General features: G+C 32.5%; 2 protein-coding genes across 2 annotated transcripts; both read left to right on the top strand.

The window, feature by feature from the left end:
* The first annotated feature begins 3,568 nt into the window (after positions 1-3,568).
* Positions 3,569-7,445, top strand: LOC145165697 (uncharacterized). The gene is made up of 15 exons (XM_079084498.1): positions 3,569-3,926; positions 4,574-4,722; positions 4,825-4,896; positions 4,973-5,086; positions 5,181-5,249; positions 5,338-5,394; positions 5,528-5,581; positions 5,664-5,726; positions 5,986-6,048; positions 6,142-6,306; positions 6,388-6,543; positions 6,640-6,720; positions 6,800-6,861; positions 6,975-7,109; positions 7,190-7,445. The coding sequence occupies exons 1-14, from the start codon at positions 3,758-3,760 to the stop codon at positions 7,048-7,050; spliced, it is 1,350 nt and encodes a 449-aa protein (XP_078940624.1). The 5' UTR covers positions 3,569-3,757; the 3' UTR covers positions 7,051-7,109; positions 7,190-7,445.
* Positions 7,446-16,286: 8,841 nt separating this feature from the next.
* On the top strand, positions 16,287-19,966 carry NAC038 (NAC domain containing protein 38). Its single transcript, XM_079084499.1, has 3 exons — positions 16,287-16,711; positions 18,382-18,653; positions 19,016-19,966. Exons 1-3 carry the CDS (start codon positions 16,537-16,539, stop codon positions 19,592-19,594), a joined length of 1,026 nt encoding a protein of 341 aa, XP_078940625.1. The 5' UTR covers positions 16,287-16,536; the 3' UTR covers positions 19,595-19,966.
* The last annotated feature ends 509 nt before the right edge of the window (positions 19,967-20,475 follow it).

Genomic DNA, 20,475 nt, shown 5'->3' on the forward strand with positions numbered 1-20,475 from the left:
TATAGTTATTATATCATTCGCCTGTGATTAATAGCTATCAAATAATGGATTTCTCATACTTCAAACTGTGTTTTCAAACAAACTACTTCAAATCGTTTTACAAACTCTTTTATATGCAAACTCTTTAACAAACTTATTTATATGCAAAAACACTTTATCAAACTCTTTTAAACTCATACTTGTTCAAAAACATATCTAAATAGATATAGTTATATAAGTAGGATTGAAAGGACTTAGGACTGACAACTCGCCTTACTTCCTGTTCCTTGTTTGGTTGTGGACTTAGGGCATCGGTTATTTGTCCGAAGGTCGTTTGAATATTAGTTATATATTATGTATATGTATATTGATATAAAAGTCTTTATTCAGTTCAGATCCTTTGGGTAGCAAAGGTGTTCAATCATGTTCATTCATAACAACAATATTGCTAGTAAACTATAATAGGTATAGTTTAGGAAGTCACTAATACTATTACTAGAACAATGAAACATACTAAGAGTCAGTACATACTAAGAGTCAGAATACTATAACGAGAAACAATACTTACTATAACGAGAAACAGATAGAGAATACTATAACGAGAATCAACACATACTAGAGAACATACTACATACTAGAGAACATACTACATACTAGACAGAGAGGATACTATACTAGAACATACTATAATACTGGAATACTATAACATTAATGTGAGATACTACTTCATGGCTCGGCATACACTGCTGTGTCACGTTTTGTACCCAGAGTCTCCTGGAGGGAGAGCGTGAGTTTGTGTATAGATCTATACGGGATTGACCATCCCACACCTTGCTGCTAGCTACAGTGGGACCTGCAGGTCTACGAGTGACGAATATCAAGCATGTCTCGAATGTCGTGTTATACTAAGTTAAATCAAGCATGGATACAATCATATCACATTTTACCTTAATTAAACTAACCAGTTTAAGGGTAGTTAGTACAATTAGTGGTTACTTAGATAAAACTACTAGTACATATTTATTTTCCCATTTCATTCATATTGTGATCTTCTCACATAAACGGTAATGAAAAACTATATTTTGGTAATGATAGTCATACTTTGGGAAAGCTCACACTTTTACAAAAGAACAAACATAGAAAATAGTTGGGTCTTGGTAGAAGACCACTTTAGTAGAAAATATAGGATTTTCTAGGAAGTTACAAACATTTTCAACAAACTCTTACACCAAACATTTACAAATACCTTCTTCAACTTATACAAACAACGACACTAAAATACTTATGAACTCACCAGCTTAAATGCTGATCTACGCTTTCAAAATAACTTGTATTCTCAGGTCGTCAGTAGACAAGTACCGGTGATCAGGTTTTTGAGAAGATGGAGCACATTCAAGACTCATATTTCATTTTGTTTATACATTTTGGTGTCATATAAACTACAGAACACACTTGTATTAAAATTATTACTATTAATGCAATGGATGATGTTGTTGCTTGTTTACTATTATGCATTGTTGTGATACTATACATGACGTCCTCCACCCCCGAACGTTCCGCCATTTCGGTTTTGGGGTGTGACATATGAAGGACCGAAGTGACTCAGCGAGTGGCATGGTCGACTCGGCGAGTTCGATGAAGATTGTCGTAGACCCGACGAGTCAGTAGAGTGACTCGGCGAGTCCGATGAAGATTGCCTTGGGCTCGGCGTGTCAGACGAGTGACTCGGCGAGTTGGCAAGTTATGCAAGGAACTCGGCGAGTAGCTGAGGGTACTCGACGAGTTGAGGTCAACATGGACTGTTGACCTTGGCAGTTGACTTTGACTTTGACTTTGACCAAGGGCTGACCAGTTGACTTCTGAGGGTATTTTTGGTAAATTGGATATTATAGCAAAGGACATTGGTGAATATAGGTGTTGGAGTTGGAGTTACATTTGGAGGAGTTTGACACTATCTTCCGAGCTACTTGCGAGGTGAGTTACCCTCACTATACTAAGGGGTCTAAGGTACCAAGGCCGACCCATTGGATTTGATATCCTAGTAGTTATTGATATGTTGAGTTTGAGCTAGTAATGTATGCCAGTGGTATGCTAGTCTGGTAGATCTGTAGGACTACTTGTGATTCTGTATGATTATCTGTATGTGCATTAGTTATGTTATATGTCGACATATTATGTGAGATGGGTTGAGGAGATACTGCTCCGTGCGGTAACCAGCAAACCCGGGAGCATTCCAGATACGAGCTGAGGGAGACTCGTACTGTGGGCTCGGTAGCAATCCAGATGTGAGCTGTGGGCCCGTAAGGCAATTCAGACTCACACTGTGGGCCCAGGGGGTAACCCAGTCTGTAAAGTTGTGGACCCATTATATGCTGTTATTTGTATATGTGTTATGTGCAGTGTATCGGTATTTTGGGGGAACTCACTAAGCTTTTGGGCTTACAGATTTAGTTTATTGTTTCAGGTATATCGGGGGATCGCGGCAAGGCGAAGGCATAATCGTACAGCTCCTCATGTTTTATTTATGTTTCTGGGAAAAACTCTGATATATAGACTATTTTGAAAACAAGTCTGTAATAACTGTGGGTTTTAAATGTTTTAAAGGATAAGAAAGATTTTGATCGGAAAAATGGGGGCGTTACTGAAAATCAAGTAGAGGTTGATATTTGTATCATCCAACAACGAAGAAAATGAATAAAACACCGAGTTTCTTTAAGTTTTTGCAAAAGTTATTTAATACTAACAATAATAATAGTAAATAAATAAATAAATGAACATCAAGTTTTTAAAATACACCGATAGTAAAACGCTAATATGGCTGGCTTTGGGAAATAAAATTTATTCACAAATTTGATCATTTTTATGTTCATTTAAGTTGAATATTTAAATACAAATATTCAAAATCAGTTAAATTTATATGTAGTTATATTATATAAAACATTGTAATAAACTTTGTTGTTACAGGAATATCATCTTTAAGGTTAATGTTGTAAAAGTTAATGTATGTGTGTGATGTGTGCCTAAGAGAATAAAAAGCCAAAAAAACCTTCAGACAAAAAACAAATAATTTTTAACATTCATGTTTTAGGTTGGATCAGTCATGTCATCATGTCATGGTTCTACTGTCATGTCATCATGTCATGGTTCTACTGTAGCAAAACTCTCCGCCTCAACTCCACATTAGATTGTGGTGTGACATCCATTTTGAAACTATGGGCAAGGGGTCGTGGAGAAGAAAGAAAGAAAAGAGAGATACGAGAGATGGCTTGAGAAGATTGAGAGAAAGAGAAGAGAGGAGAGAGACTCAACAATTCTTAGCCGGGCTCGACACTACTACAAGAAGAACTATAGACCCGGCGCATACATGACAAATCATGGTCACTAGTCACTACCATACCCACACACACAACATTTTTAGAATTTGTTACTCTGAAAAAATGGTTATATTAACAATTAATAACACTGATTTTCTTACAGTAACCAGTTATTGATTTCTCGAATATTATTTTGATTTAAAAAAAAAATTAAACTTAAAAGTAAATTGGGTAAAAGTCCCAAATAAACGCCAAGTGTTGCATGATTTTGATATTGCCGACGAGGGCCACGATTTCGAACATTGAGACAGATTAGATTCACTCAACGAAGATCTTTTGAGTCCCAACTACTTCCACTTTGCTCCCCAAAACATTTCCAACTATTCTCACCCAAAAGTCAAATCAGCTGAAGAAACTCCACTGAATTCACAGGGGTTTTGGTTTCGGTGGCTAGCTTTACATCTATGGCGGCCTCGAAGTTCCATATCTTTTTCTTTGTTTCGCTCTTTTTTGCCCTAATTTTCACTATAACGGAAGCCGATAGTGCCGTTGAAGAAGTTGTTGTTGAATCCGACAATTCCGAGGCGTTTCGAATCGAAGTCGATAAACTCACCTCCAAGATCCAGTCACTTGGTTTGCCCTCTTTACTTTAACCCTCTAAATTATCAAAGTTTAGTTAGTAATTAGAGGCTCCAATCGTATATTGATTTGAATCTTCTCTAGTTAGCACACTGTTTCTTTCTTTTTCCTGTATTTAATCTGTCAACTTCGAAACTTGTTGCTTTATTTTTGGTTGAAACTTCTTTAAACAAGTTGGTGTTTTAATTGGCCTAAAGGAGGTGATTTTGAACCTAGCGGGACCACATATAGTATGAACCCCAAATCATCTCCAGGGCGCCCCTTGGTTTGGAAGTTGATTGATTTATTCGACCTCAGGTGAATTTTGGAGGAGACCAATTTATAAACCTGAATAACCAACTGAACACCTGAGGGTTACTTTATCATATCTATGTTGAAAATGAAATTTCAATAATGTAAGGTTTGAATAAGGCTGATTGGTGGTTAAATGACCTTAACCTGTAGAAAAAGCATAAACAATTTGGTATGTAAATATGGATTTTCTTTGAACTTCAAGTATCTTTATCCAGAAGTTAGTGTGTAACCCCAATACAAACACAACAAAAAGGCAGGAGAGCATTGTTGGGAGAGAGGTTTAATTAATTTGAAGCATATAGTTGTTATATAGGCATATTTACATCAACAATATGCTGTTTTTTCAGAATCATATATTGACAAGAGTAATCAAGAGCTAAAAAACAAGGATGAGATCATTGCTAAAAAAGAAAAGGCAATCGCAGAAGTTGAAAAAACCATTAAAGAGAAGTCAGATAGCATTACATCATTGAAACGTGAGGTAGCTAAGCTTGAGGTAAGTTATTAAATGATTTTGTGAATCCCACAGTGATTTTACTACAAAAGTAAATGAACCCTCTTGGTATATATGTTAAGCCCCCATTGTTCTTTTTAACAGGTTAAAGTGTCCTTAGATGCTAATGAACAGGTCAAAAAAGCTCAGACAAGGGCTCATGAATTGGAGAAGCAGGTTTGCATTAGAATTAGATCACATTCTTCCCAAATCAAGATCATTGAAGTTACATAACCATTAAAAATTCTTGCAGGTGGAGAAGCTTCAAATGGAGATGGAATATAAGAACAGCTTGAGGGAGGTCTTGGAAACCCGTACAAAAGAATTGGAGAAAAAAGTGCTTGATCTAAACCCAAAGCTTCAAGATGTAAGTTGTTTTGTTATATCTTTAATTATAATGGTGGGCATTCATTAAATTGAGAAGATTGAGCCTCACATATTTTTGTTTTTTTTTATTTCAGCTTCAACACGTTGTTGATGAACAGAAGACAAAACTTCAAAAAACTGAGCGCGCCCTTAAAATTGCTGAGGTATGTTCACAATAATGGTGTTTGGTATACTGCTTCAAATATAAGAATATTCTATGTCATTACTCATTACATGTATAATCGTATGCAGGAGGAACTTAAGAAGGCAAAATTTGAAGCAACAGCTAAGGTGAAAGAACTTACAGAGGTAAAAACTGAAACTTATTATGTGTTTCTAAACACATAAATGATTTAACCTGTTTTGTTTTACATATCTATGGTGCTCTTGTTGCATATACATAATACACAAACTTATTCTGTGTTTTGTAAACTGTATTCAGGTTCATGGTGCATGGCTACCACCTTGGCTTGCAACTCGTTTGGTTGGTTATCAGGTGATTCTTTATAGAATATAAGTATATGCCATTTATGCCTAAAAGAACCAGGTTTGACTTTGACTATGTTATTATCTTGCAGTCTTATGCAGAGAGCCATTGGAATCAGCATGGAAAACCTGCTTTTGATTCATTTTTGCAGAAGGTATCTTTTGTATATCTTATTTCTGGTAGACATTAAGGCCTCGTTTGTTTTTCTACAAAAGTACTTTTTGAGCACTTTTCCCTTCTGGCGAGTAGATGTTTCGCAAGTGCACGTCTTCTTCCGCAAACATGGAAAAAGACAAAAAGACATTTAACCACTTCCAAAACAAACAACACCTAATAGGTTTTATTATTATACACATTGGTACAACTGTTTTGCTTTTGTTGTCTTTTTGAGAGTTTTCATTTTGTTGTTGCAGGCATTAGAGAAAAAGGCACAAGCTAAAAAATGGGCTGAACCTCATGTAGAGACAATCAAAACTGTAATAACATGAAATTTACATTCTTTCTCCTTGTTTTTTTTTTAATAACTTTTCTAGCTTTATCAAAAGTGTTGCATCTCTAAATATACACAGAAATGGGTCCCAGCTGCAAGGGAAAAATGGGTGTTGTTCATAACCAATGCAGAACCACATCTCCAATCACTGAAGGAAAAGACGAAAGAGGTTTATATTCAATCCAAGGACACCATAACTCCACATATGATCAAAATCAAGGAAGCTGTAGACCCTCACTTTCAGGTATCTTTTACTCAGCCTTCCTCCCTTTTTCTTTAAATAAATTTGTGTCCTAAATGGAAAAGGAAAACTACTTGTGGACAGAGTTTCAGGAAGGTTTGCAATCCGTACATTGACCAAATTGCCACTGCAACAAGGCCTCACCTTGATAAAGCACGTGAAACAATGACACCTTACACTAATGAGGCAGTTCAAGCTTATGGGAGGTTTCTTGAATCTGCCACTAAATACCATCATCAGGTATAGTATAGTATAACATATACTGCTTATTATGGATTGGTATTTTACCTCTTTAATTTAAAGTGATGCATATTTTTTTACTTATAAACACCAAAGGTTCAAGGCATTGTTGAAGAATCACTGAAAAAACGTAACATTAGCAGAGCTCTTGCAACTAAGGAGTTAGTGTGGTTTGCTGTATGTCTTTCTGTCTCTCTCACTCTGTGTGTATTTATATGTTCTTTTTCACATGTAATCATTATTTATGTTGTTGCAGGCTTCCGCGTTCTTGGCATTGCCTATAATCATTCTGTTCAAAATTTTCTCAGCAATCTTCTTGTAAGTTTATTTTGTTTTTTTGATTTTCTTCTAAAAGATGTTGGAGTAGATATTCTTGTAATTATTTTGTACTTAATATGTTATCAACTTAAAAGAATGTAAATAAAATACAGTAAAAAGGCAAAAAGACCAATTCGCCATCCTAACCAACCACGTCGCAAGGCTAAACGTGCGCATCCAGACCAGTAGTAGTAATATAATACACACCACGTTGAAGATAAATGCTTTTCTTTAAACATGAATACAAGGTATACCATTTCCAAATTGCATATTTTGTTTTTAAGATATTATTAATGAGTTTAATAGCATTGGGTTTGTGATTTTGCAGATAGAACTGATACTTTCTGCATGTCGGTTGTGTGTTGTTTGTAATTCATAGAAAAGAAGGAAAAGGAAGGAGGAAGAGTTGTATCTTAGAGCTGTGTGTAATATTATATTCATTGTGTATGTGTTTTTGTAAACATTATGTTGCTTCGAATCTGGTTTAGTTGATTGATTGTCTTTACTGGAATTATTTCCCTAAGGCCTCTTATATTAACCTGGTGTAAAACATGAGATCTTGGTTAACAACTCTTTTATTTCAATCTCATATGTATCCTGATCACGGTTTGATTAACTACCTTTTTAATTAGTGTCCTATGGGTAATGAAGAGGGATATCAGGTTCAAGTGTGTATCACTCTTTTTTTGTTTTGGGAATGATGTGATTATCTTGCCAAAAAAAAAAAAAAAAAACAGAGGATGAAAAACAAAAAAAAAAAAAAAAACAGAGAAAATGAGGCATCAAATGATATGGAAACAAAGACCCGTTGGCAAGTAAGCAACAACTTAAAGCTAAACTTTATGAGTATTGATAGCTTATGAAACATAGCTCAAATCCAAAACTTTGTTCTTATGTTGACATGTAACTACTCTTTGAAAATTTGCCCCCTTTCTGGAAATAAAATGCTACCATCTTAACCATTTACTGCCTAATATCAAGTCAATATCCTGTTCTCCTTTACAATTACTTAAAACTCACTTTAGTACGTAGATATGCATGCATCAGCCTATATACAAAATTCTACTTGTATTATGTTTCACTTTCTTAATCATTGATCCATAATAAGACAACTAGCATTAGATAAACAGTAATGTATATTTTATAAGTGAAGTGTTTGACAAGTAGCCTATCTTGGAGGAATTTGTCTTTTTACTAGCCCATGGTTCTTGGGTGTTACTTATAATTAATAGAGAAAGAGAGGGTCTTGGTGACAAGTGCCTTTCAATGACTTGTGCCATGATTGACCCTTGTTATATGTCGATAAAGTCGTTGGTGAACGATATAACGGTGAAAGCGCGTTGTTCACATGTACACATTTTGCCCAAACAAGCAAGAAACCTATTTATATTTATAGAAAACTAGATGATGATCTGAACATTGCTTTCAACCTGGTTTCTTCTATGACTAAAACATACATATACGACATGACCAAATGACTCTTAATTAAGACTGTGTGCTGCTTGAGATAATATTGTATACTCGTGACGAAAGGTATTCAACTGATCATTTTCTCATAAAAATCCTTGTCATATCCATTGATCTTCTGTCAACAGTCTGCCCCTTTTAATGTGAACAATGAGACTGCTCTTCTGAATTTTCTTTCAAGACAATTAAAAAAAGGTTCTGAAATTCGTTCAATTTCTACAGGTAATACCGAACCGCATCTTAATTAAGATGCCTATGATGGTGCAGTTTACCATTTTTATTTAAGATTCCTATGAATAAATTAAAATAATTAATGGAAATTCATATATCCCATCACACTATTCCAAAACCCGGTCACCCTTGAGTTTAAAGAAGAGATGCCGATACTGCAATAGTTTTTCGAAATTTATTTGCATATGACACGTACCTGTTATACATACAAAAATAGTATAACTAAGTTATGATCAGGCAGGTAGGATTGAATAGTGATGAAGACTTGTTTCAAGATCAACAAAATTTCGAAGTATAGGACAAGTAAAGAAAAGATTGCGACCCACTGATGCAGATATATATGTGTCTCCATTAATACTCAATAATACAAAGTATTTTTATGCCCATAAATCTTTCCATAATCATAACTGATCCACTTCCAGAAGGAATTATTTTACTCATACAAAACAGTCCATAAATTGTTAATTCTGTGAGTAAATAATTAGATAATAAAATCCTTTGAGTAATATACAATTGCTAATTCATCTTATGTATTTTTAGAAATAAAATAGTTTCCTTCATAATTTATAATCCTCGAAATAAGTGTAACAATTTCTGCTTCAGTTTGTGTAGAACTCTTAGACTAATATATATAATAGAAACTTATGCTATAAAGCACCTCCTTTCTCTTTTTGGGTTTGAAAATTACAAAGCAAAATTTTGACAATGCAATAAGCATATCAGTAGGTAGACTTGATATATATATATATATATATATATATATATATATATATATATATATATATATATATATATATATATATATATATATATATATATAAAAGAACCAAAAGAACCAAAATACCAATCTTCTCATAAAAACCAAAAGATTTGTGAAAACTTACGAACTCATAATTAGCTCATCATTTTTCAACATACCAATCTTCTCCAAATGGTGCATCTAAACTAGGGGTGTTCAAAACCGAATATCCGAAAATTTCGGATAGTTGATGATGGTATCCGAATCCGTATCCGAATTTCCGGATATCCGAAATTCGGTATCCGAATTTTCGGATACGGATTCGGATACCAAATTGGATATCCGAAAATCATGTCTTTCGTTATTAAATATTCATAAGTTAAAAAATTTTAACCAATAAAACATAGTTGTAATTTACATAAACAATATAAAATGATAACAAATTAACATAACTAGAACAATGACAAACAAGTTACATAATATAGATACTAGTTTTTACGTATAAACAAAGATAGATTGGTTGTTTAAACACATATTAAACAAATAAAATAAGATTACAATTCACTTTATTAAATTAATCAACTTGTAAAACTGGTTGTGTACATTGAAATTAAATATACCCTTAAAAAGTCACCGCAACAATCATAAAATTAGTAATAAACATAGGCAAGAACTATGTTAAATCTTACTGTATAGATGAATATCCATAGCAACAAAAAAAAAGTAATATTTAGTTAGTGATTTTGAATTATAAGCCAACCAACCTCGAGTACAACAAACAAATATATAGCGATTGTAAATGCCAAGGTTTGCAACATCGATTTAAAAGTTTGGAAAGAATGGTGATGAAAGGGTTGAAAATGGTGGGGTAAAATAAGTCCAATAACAATGTCAACGTTTCTTATTTCTTAGTTTAAAATATTACAAATAAAGAAAAATTATTTTTTTCGGATATATCGGATATCCGAAATATCCGAAAGTTTATAAAATCAATATCCGTATCCGAATCCAAAAAATCGGATATCCGAAAATCCGGATATCCGAAATTTTGGATAATTTCGGATCTGATTTTCGGATTTTTCGGATCGGATTATCGGATGCGGATATTTTTGAACACCCCTAATCTAAACCATATATAGGCTAAAAAAAGATTTAACGATTTTTTAAAATTTTTTTCTTGGTTTTTTTGTATGACTGTTGATGAGCACAATCACCGGTCCATACGACTGCTGATTGTAAATACATGCAAATTTCGAAAAAAAAAAATGGTCAAATCTTTTCTTTGAGCCTAGATAGACGCATCATTTGGAGAAGATTGATGTTTTTAGTTTTGAAAAATGATAAGTTCCCAAGTTCACACGTTTTTTTTAATTCTCACAATAACTCAGCAGTCAGCCCTATATATATATATATATATATATATATATATATATATATATATATATATATATATATGATGTTTTATATTGTAAGTTCCATAACTATATAATTAAGGTTACAATATATTTTTTGAACTAGGCACATAGGTTATTTGGTAAGTAAGTATATGTAATAACACAAACTAATAATAATTGAATTGTTTTTATACTATTTAATACTAGTTGTGAGACCCATGTATTATATGGGTTAATTTAAAAAAAAAAGTTAAATATAAATGTCAAAATATTTGAGAACTTTGAATTATAAGAAAATAAGAAAAATAATGAATTATTATAATAGAAATGCTTTTTTATCTTTTAAATTTAAACAAATAATTTAAATAAATAAACAAAAGAAACTAATGAGCTTTAATTTTGAGAATTTTGAAATTAAAAGATAAGTTGATTAATGAAATTGATATCCATTTATTAATAAATTTATTGCAATTATTACATTAAAATAAAATATTATGTGAAATTTAATAAAATATAAAAACTCATAAAATGACATGTGGAAAAAAAATTAATTCAAAATAATCACATTTGTCAAATTGAATGAGAGTATGACAAGTGGCAAAAAAAACTTTCATTTATTAGAGTAGAAGAGAAGATTGACAAAAATTTGATTTATTTTTTAAAAAAGAATTTCCAATGGTAATTTATTATTTTCTTATTAATTATAATTACAATAAACATACTAATACTATAATAATTAAAAGAATTAAATTATTTGGTAAATAAATATATTATTTTAATTAAAAAAATAAATAGTTATTTAATTATTAATACTAATAATGATAACTGAATTATTTTTATAATTATACTAAGAAAAAAGTTGATTTATTTTCTAAAAAACATTTCCTTTGGTAATTTATTAATTTCTTATTAACTATAACTAATAATAAAAATACTAATACTCTAATATTTAGAAGAATTGAACTATTTGATGAATAATTATATTGTTTTATTAGTAAAAGTAAATAATCATTTAATTACTAATACTAATAATAATAATTGAATTATTTTTATAGTAATACTAATAAAAAGATTGATTTATTTTCTAAAAAAATATTTATGTCGAAAAACCATCGGTGATTACCGACAGATAACAAAGAAAACACAAGTTTAATTTTCGTTTGTAATTCGTCGGTAATCACTGATAGATTGCTGACGAAAGTAATTTTCATCGCTATCGTTTCAATATCCGTCACTAAAATTATAGTTTTTATCTTTAACACTATTACGTCGGAATTCTATCACTAATTTCCATAGGTATTTAGTTTTCTAGTAGTGCTATTAAAATGCTAGCAAGATCGCAGAATGAAATACATATCAAGACTTCAGGAATCATTAAAAGAGAAGAACAAATTACTGAAATCGTCCCTATGGTTTGGGTAATTACGCATTGGGTCCCTTTGTTTTTTTTTTTTTTTTTTGCACTCCGACCTTCTTTACTGTTTGATTTTGTTGCATCGTTGGTCCCTCATAAACATAAAAAGACTATAATACCATTATATATTTTTCCTTTTCTTCTTTTTTTGTTATTATTTATTAATTAAAAGATGTATTACTATAATAGGTCCCACCATCACCACCACCTAGCTATCACCTACTACCATCAAAACCCACCAGCCACTAGAAACCACCACCGGTGACCGCCAAACACCACCTGCAAAACCCTCACCCATCACCTCCGATAACCACCAATCCCCTTTCCTGACGACGTTTATAGACATATGAACCCACTCTCATCACTACAACCAGGCAACCACCAGTCACCACCGCCACCACCCACCTATTTCGACAACACCACCACCCACCTATTCTGACAACACCGCCACCCATCAGGTAACACTCCATTTACCTCCGACAACCACCATGTTCACCTCTGACAATAACCATCATTCACTTATTGTAACCACAATCAATCACCACCTGGATTAAATCAAAATCAAACCAAAACCAAGATTAAAACCCATAAATCAAAACCAAACCAAGATCAAATCCCGAAATCAAAACCTAACCAAAGTCAAATCCTGAAATCCTGAATCATAACATAAATTGAAATAAAAACCAAATCTTGAAATCATAACCTAGAACTTAAACCTAACCTGAAATCGATGATGAAATCCCATAAATCAAATCAAAAAACAAATGGAGATAAATGTATTTGAAATCCATGATGTCATCGAATTAAACACAATAGGATCAATCCCAAAATGCAACACCTCACCTAATATCCCATAAATCAAAGATCATTTTTCCAGATGATGCAATCAAGGAAAGACGTTTTTTCCAGATAAAATCGATGAGGTAAGCGGAACAAGAATAAATGGGGTTAGATGGGAACGTGCGATGGCGGAGAAAAACAACGAAGTTGTAGGTTCCCGACGGCTTTACAGTTGTAGGTTTATGAGGCATTAGGGTTACATGTTTCCAGCGTGTTTACAGTTGCAGATTTCCAAAGGCGTTAGGATTGCAGTCTTCTGGAGGTGGTGTTCACATGTTGGCTGATGGTGGACATGACTTCGGGAGGAGATGACTCCGGTGGGGAGTTGAGGTGAAGATCGTTGCTTTAAGGTGGAGTTCATAAGGAGAGAGGTATGGCTTGAAGCCTTAAACTAAGATTGATTGATAGCTTCAAGTTGTAGAGGAGAAGGGGTAGCCTGGGGATTTGGAGTGAGAGTGGTAGGGATGTGTGGGACTCAACCTTTTTAATAATTACTAAAATACTTTTATGAAATAATCTAAAATATTTTTTAAATATAAATAAAATCTGGTAAGGGTATAATAGTCTTTTTATGTAAGGGTATAATAGTCTTTTTATGTTTAGTAGGGACGAAAATCGTAACAAAAAGAAACTATAGGGATGACCCGAGTGCAAAATAAAAATTAGGGTCCAAACACATAATTTTAACTAAACCACAGGATGATTTTAGTAATTTGTTCAAAAGAGAATAAAAGAGAAAAATTACATTATGAAATGAATAAGCAAATTAAAGAGAAGAATGGAAAAAGAGTGATGATAAAAGCAAAGATAACTGTTATACCTTAATTTCCATCAACAAGTACACTAAATTTGTGTTTTGTTATACTAGCACCGGTTTACAAATTTTGTGTACTTTTTCAAAGTTGGCGAAGTGAACAAATTACATCAAAGTACGCCACTATGAAATTTCAAATACCACATTATGATATATGTGAGTATAATTTTATCCTAAGTGGGTACCTTTTATATAAAAGATTTAAATTTCATTATGTTGTTAGCTGGGAAATGTGTTGGTCATTTTGTAGATAATTATATAGGTACATATATATTGTAACATGAAAAAACATAATAAAGGAAAAAAAGGTCCACCGGATCCAAACAAGAAGTGCTAGGCCACATGCATGGAAGGTTGCATTGATCAACAAGAAACAAAGGACATGACTTGGCCGTAAGATTGGTAAGAACCTCAAAATTTTAACCGAAGTGCGAGGTTTCCTTGGATTTATTGGGTATTACCTGTCATTTTATACAATATTAATCAACAAAGCCGCTTTGTTAACAAAATTGATACAAAATTCCAAAAAATTTAAGAGGAACAGAAAGTCTAGATAAAACATTGTGTAGATCTAAACTTTATTATGTGAAGTACCTATATTAGCGTTACCCCGAGGAGAGGAAGATTTTGTTGTTTATAGCAACGTACGCACAAAGTTTAAAATGGTGGCAGGCGTACCTTGAAGACAAAAAACTTCAAGTTTTACGAAACATAGAAAGGTCATAACGTTTTTCAAAGACGTGACTTGAAACTGCAATTTTTTATATAATTTATTATTATTATACATATATATATATATATATATATATATATATATATATATATATATATATAAACTATAGTACTTATATTATTCTGTTATATATATTAAACAACTTAAAAATATATAAAAAGAAAAAAACATATTTTATAGATTTATATCAAACATATCAAGTTTGTAGAAATGTTAATAACTTCATGTTAGAAATAGGGGATATACAGATTGCTTGGATTTTTTGAAAGTCGTGATTCCTTATCAAATTCAAGTATTTCGATGGTACAGATCAAACATTTAATTGGATAGAATTTAGAGATTACGAAATCAAAGAATGTATGTGAAATGTTGTTGAAGAAGTGTACCAGAAAAATGACAAAAAACGGCTATATGATTCCTGTCTGAAAGCTGTTACAAGACAGTTGCTCGACCCCAGCTAGGGGCTCTGCCCCCGGACCCCCGTTCGTTCAGGGGCTTTGCCCCTAAATAACAGTGTACTTTGAATCTTGAAAACTTAAACAAGTGTGTATTCCGCACCATCCTAACTTGTTCAATATTTATCAAGATGTCAACAAATTTAATCTTATTACACTTAAATAATATTGATGATATCAAATCATCAACATTTCATTGTGCTTGTATACAAATAATTTGATCATCAACATTGAATTATACAAATAATTTCATTGTGCTGCTTACAATGTTTTGGAACAGTATTCAATTATACATTTATACATGCCTGTAGATACTGTAACAGGATTTAAACAAGCTTTATTATTGCTGTAATTAATTTTCTATTTAGCTAGCTATATTCGATCATTTTCACCATTACAAAAACAGATCACAACAGTCAAGATCACTCGGGATTTATAATGTACCTGGAAGCCTCAAATTTAGTACATTTATTAATGACAAATTGTTAAAAATGTAAATTACCTCAATCAGAAGTAAAAAAATAAAAAATGTGAAAATTACTCTAAGATTTCCTGCAATTTAATCATATAATAGACTAACAAATTGTGAAAAATGCATTGTTTAAGACCCTATTTTATTTAACTAAATAATATGTGTAACAAAGCTATATGTGCCTTCAAAGCTGTAATACTATAACAAAAAGAGAGGAGATAACTAATTAATTAGCTATAAATTAATGTTTTGCAATTATCAACAAAAAGTCTTGAAAACAATTTCTGTTATTTGTTGCTGACACATCTATAATAATTCACTGGATATACTAAATTTATAGCATATATATACTCGGAATTTTAAACATGTCATGCATTTTAATAACCTTTCTCTTATCTCATAAGAAGAAAACGTAGTAAAGAAGCTCTTGACCTTCTAGGAGGGAAATTATATCTAAACAAGCGATCAGGCCACTATACTAATCTTTTCTTGATTATTTAGGAGGGGATCTTATGTTACAAAACAACGAAATAAGAAATTAACCCAAAGGAATCCTTAGTACTCATGCAATGTTTGAATTATATATAAATGATTATTTTCTTACAAGTTTTCCTACACATGCATGGAGAGTGCAAAATATCATTTTATATATTTACTGCAACAAGTTATCAACCACCACTTAAAAATTTATTGCGATTTAAAACTCAGATTTATGAATTGAAAAGAGAAACCAGATACTTAATGTTTATTTATTTATGCTGAAATAACTTCAAACTGTTTAAAAATTAGGGTTGTCGACGACTAGGGTTTTATACGACTTTTCGGAGAAGAGTATATCTTAAGAACAAGAGTAGGTGAGAGCTTCCTAGAACCGCCCTCCTTCTCTACCTTCTTTCTTCTTATAGTTGTAAGTTACAAGTTTTACATTCTAAAATTGTAGGCAAGAAAACTTCCAAACTCCACACCAAACCTTATCTCTGAGTTAATTAACACTGTACACTCCCTTTTCTTTTCAGCCCTTTTGATCAAAATCATGGTATAGTTAGAACCCACTGCATGAGACTAAGGGTAGATAATTAGTTTAATTTAGATAATATTTTTGGAAAGGTAGTAAATATGGAAGGAGAAGTAAACAAGGAGGCTGACAAACTTCCTCCAGGATTTAGGTTTCATCCTACTGATGAAGAACTCATCACTTCTTATCTTGTAAACAAGATATCCGATTCAAGTTTTACTGGAAGGGCAATTACTGATGTTGATCTTAACAAATGTGAGCCTTGGGATCTTCCTGGTATGCTCTCTCTCTCTCTCTCTCTCTCTCTCTCTCTCTCTAATGATCTGTTGTCTTTTTTTTTTCCTTAATTAGAACAGCGGATTAGTATATGCTTAGAATACAACCCAAGATCTCCTTGTTAGTAACTCTCAACTGGGCTAGCTAGCCCTAATAATCTTTTGTCTATGCATGTGAATATATAACTAAAATAGGTAATTTGGAACTTGAATCGGATATAGTGCAGATTTAGCTAGTGAAGTGAAGATTATGGCTTTTACATGGCTCAAAATTAGATCTAGAAAAGGTGCTTTACTTAATTGGAATAATGATTGGTGTATTTGTCTGGTACGAAATGTCAAAAAAATCTTGTAATTACGTTTTAATATACTTCTTGTTGTTAAAAAAAAATCCTAAATCTTAGGGTTTTATTTTTTGCATGACTAATTAAATAGCAATTAGTTACTGGCGTTATTATGATTTATTCAAGTGATATATTATTCATATCTTTGATTTGTCAGTTGTCACTAGATTGGTTTTCGTTTAATTTTGTTTTTGTTCTTATTCTTATTCTGCTTTTGTTTTCTATCACCATTATCATCAACAAGTACCATCTTAGAGCAAAAGTGGCGAAAAGTGAGCTATTTTTACCTAGGGATATGCTAAATGTCTAAGGGGGTGTTTGGATAGGGAAAAAATGGCTGTTTATTAGTTTATTGCTTATTCTCACCACAATAAGTTAATTTAAGTGTTTGGATAGGATGCTTAAAAAATCAGCTTATTGTGTAGGAATAAACAAAATAAGCTGATTTTAATAAGCAATGGGGGGAATACTTATTGCTTATTGCTTATTGTTTATTGGTCATTTTACTCATATAAGCTGTTTTATTTTGCCAAACACTTAAATGCTTATTGCTTATTGCTTATTCCCACCACAATAAGCTAATCCAAACACATTTTAAAAAAATGTTTATTCCCACCACAATAAGCAAATAAGCAATAAGCTAATAAGCTAAAAACTATTTATCCAAACACCCCCTAAAAACTATTTATCCAAACACCCCCTAACATCTGTTAGATTTGAGCCAATCATCATCATATTAGAACGAAAATCAAATGATATAGAAAAAGGGAACACGGATGGTGTACAAGATTAATCAAACCGATTATTGTTGATATTATTATATTGATAATATTATTGGGATTTATCGTAAAATATTATTTATTTTATTGTGTTACATTCAGTGGGATTACGAATAACCATGATGAGAATCATCCGAATCATATTTTAAAGAGAGTAAAATGACCATAAGTTGCATATTAAACTAATAAGAATTGGCAGGAAAATATGATTCTCATAGAAGATTACAATCAAAGGTAATGTTTTGTATGAAAGTCATTCCTTGTAGTAATGGTTAATCACACCATCATTTTTCTCAACAAACTAAAAGAACTGTGTACTTAATTATGCATGATAGTCTACTGGCACACACAAACAGCATATACATTAATTTTGCTAATAATTCAAAGAAAAGAACTTCATCTTACAATATCTCACCATTCCAATTTCCAAGTGTTTCTAAATTAACAAAAGTTACTAGTGCACCCTCCAAATTAAAGAACTGATGGTTTTTCCAGACACACAAATACAGCGAGAAGCAATTAACATTGTGAGATTAATTTTGAAACAGGGAAGGCGAAAATGGGAGAGAAAGAGTGGTATTTCTTCAGCCTACGAGATAGGAAATACCCAACAGGAGTGAGGACAAATAGAGCCACCAACACTGGGTATTGGAAGACGACTGGCAAGGACAAGGAGATCTTCAATAGCAATACATCCGATCTTGTTGGTATGAAGAAGACTTTGGTATTTTATAGAGGGAGAGCCCCTCGTGGTGAGAAAACCAATTGGGTCATGCATGAATATCGTGTTCATGCCAAATCTGCGTTTCGAACTTCCAAGGTATATATATACATATGATCTATAAGGGTTAGTTGCATTTATTTTTGATGAGACCGATATCAAGCTCCTTTAAAAATCGTTTATACATGATGTATATGTCGAATATATTTATTTATTCATGAAATAAGTTTTCAAGTATCTGAAACTAAAATTGACAGAAAATTGTATTTTGAAATTTTTTTGTTACCAATAGATGAACTTAATTAAACCTATATGCAAACAAAGGCAATAAGATATATTTAAGTGATTGTAGAATTTGCTACTCAAAGAAAATGTTTGTGTTTGAAGTAACATATATATACGTACGATATGCTATTCAAAAAAATTTCTGGTTTTTGCGGCTTAATTAATTGCATATGCAGGATGAGTGGGTTGTATGCCGGGTTTTCCAAAAGACTGCTGGTGGCAAGAAATATCCCTCGTCTAGTCATTCAAGAGGCATGATTAATCCATACAACCATGAGATTGGCCCAGCTTCAGGGATTCATCTGCCTCCCCAGATCATGTCGACAGATCCAAGCTATCAGTTCCCAGTTGGATTAGGAAGAAATTACATGAGTAATGCTGATCTCGCGGAGTTTTCTAGGGTTTATAGAGGTAGCAACAATATGCCTCTCCACCAAACCCAGATGAACTATCCCGACGGAGGTGGAGCTGAATGCTTTACTATTTCCGGGCTGAATCTAAACCTAAGAGGATCAACTTCAACACAGATGAGGGCCATGGCACAACAACAACCATCTGCAGCAACATCATCCCTACCATCACAGCTGCAAGAGGATGTTACCTCCTCAATGCTTATAAATAGTGGTGGACTTGGCAATGAACAAGCCATGGGTTATGTTGGGGAAATGAGTAGCAACTCAAATGGACTTAGCAACAATAGGTTCATGACGATGGATCAGTGTGCTGATCTTGACAATTATTGGGCTCCCTATTGAGTATTGCTAGTGCCTAGAGACGGAGGATCCTACTCTCAGAATTTCTGATCTTTTAGAGACGAGAGTATCATTCTTCAAAGGCCAGTTAAAAGGGGATATGAAGATCCTGTTTAACACATGGGTTCAATTCCTCAACTTTTACTGGCCTCCCTATTCAATGAGATAGGGTAAGCTATCTTATGTTAGTTTCGGTTAGTTAATGGTGTTTCTGAGTTTCTTATACAATCTGTTAGAGCTCTATAAAATATTATCATTAGACCATCACATAAATACGTTTGTGGGGAGATCCACATATAAATATATGCATGGATAACTACCTCCCAAACCCTTGTTCATCTACAGCAATTGTGAAATATAATTTTGTGTTATATATCTTCGTTCATCTATTATGCTGCCGGTTTTATCTTAATTAACAAATAACAACCTCCAATCGTGAAGCTCAACAAAAACGGTTTGACCTTTGATAAGTCAAACACATTTAAAAAAAAAAAACATTCAATTCCAAATTTGCGTTAGCTAGCGTAAAGTGTGTTTCTTTTTAACTTAATCTTTTTTTAATGAACTTAATATTAACAACACTTAACATATTCAGATATATTTAGATGTTTTTTTTTTACTTAACTGCTAGATGAAAACTTAATAAAAGTGGAGAGGGAGAGATCTATGAATTCAGACTTGTCTTTTTCCACAATTGCTTTATATAATCATGTTTTCTAAATAATTTGATTTTTTTCTCTCTCTCTCTCTCGCTTTTATTTATCATAAACCTAATGACATCCCTAATATCACTCCACCTTTCATTTTCCTCCCAAAACCAATAATCATATATCCACTTCTCAGAATATATTCAAGCTGGTCTTCTGTTGCATTGTGCCAAAACA

Source organism: Lactuca virosa, chromosome 3, assembly GCF_052849685.1.
Source record: "Lactuca virosa cultivar CGN04683 chromosome 3, Lactuca_virosa_CGN04683_v6, whole genome shotgun sequence".
Classification (NCBI taxonomy): domain Eukaryota; kingdom Viridiplantae; phylum Streptophyta; class Magnoliopsida; order Asterales; family Asteraceae; genus Lactuca; species Lactuca virosa.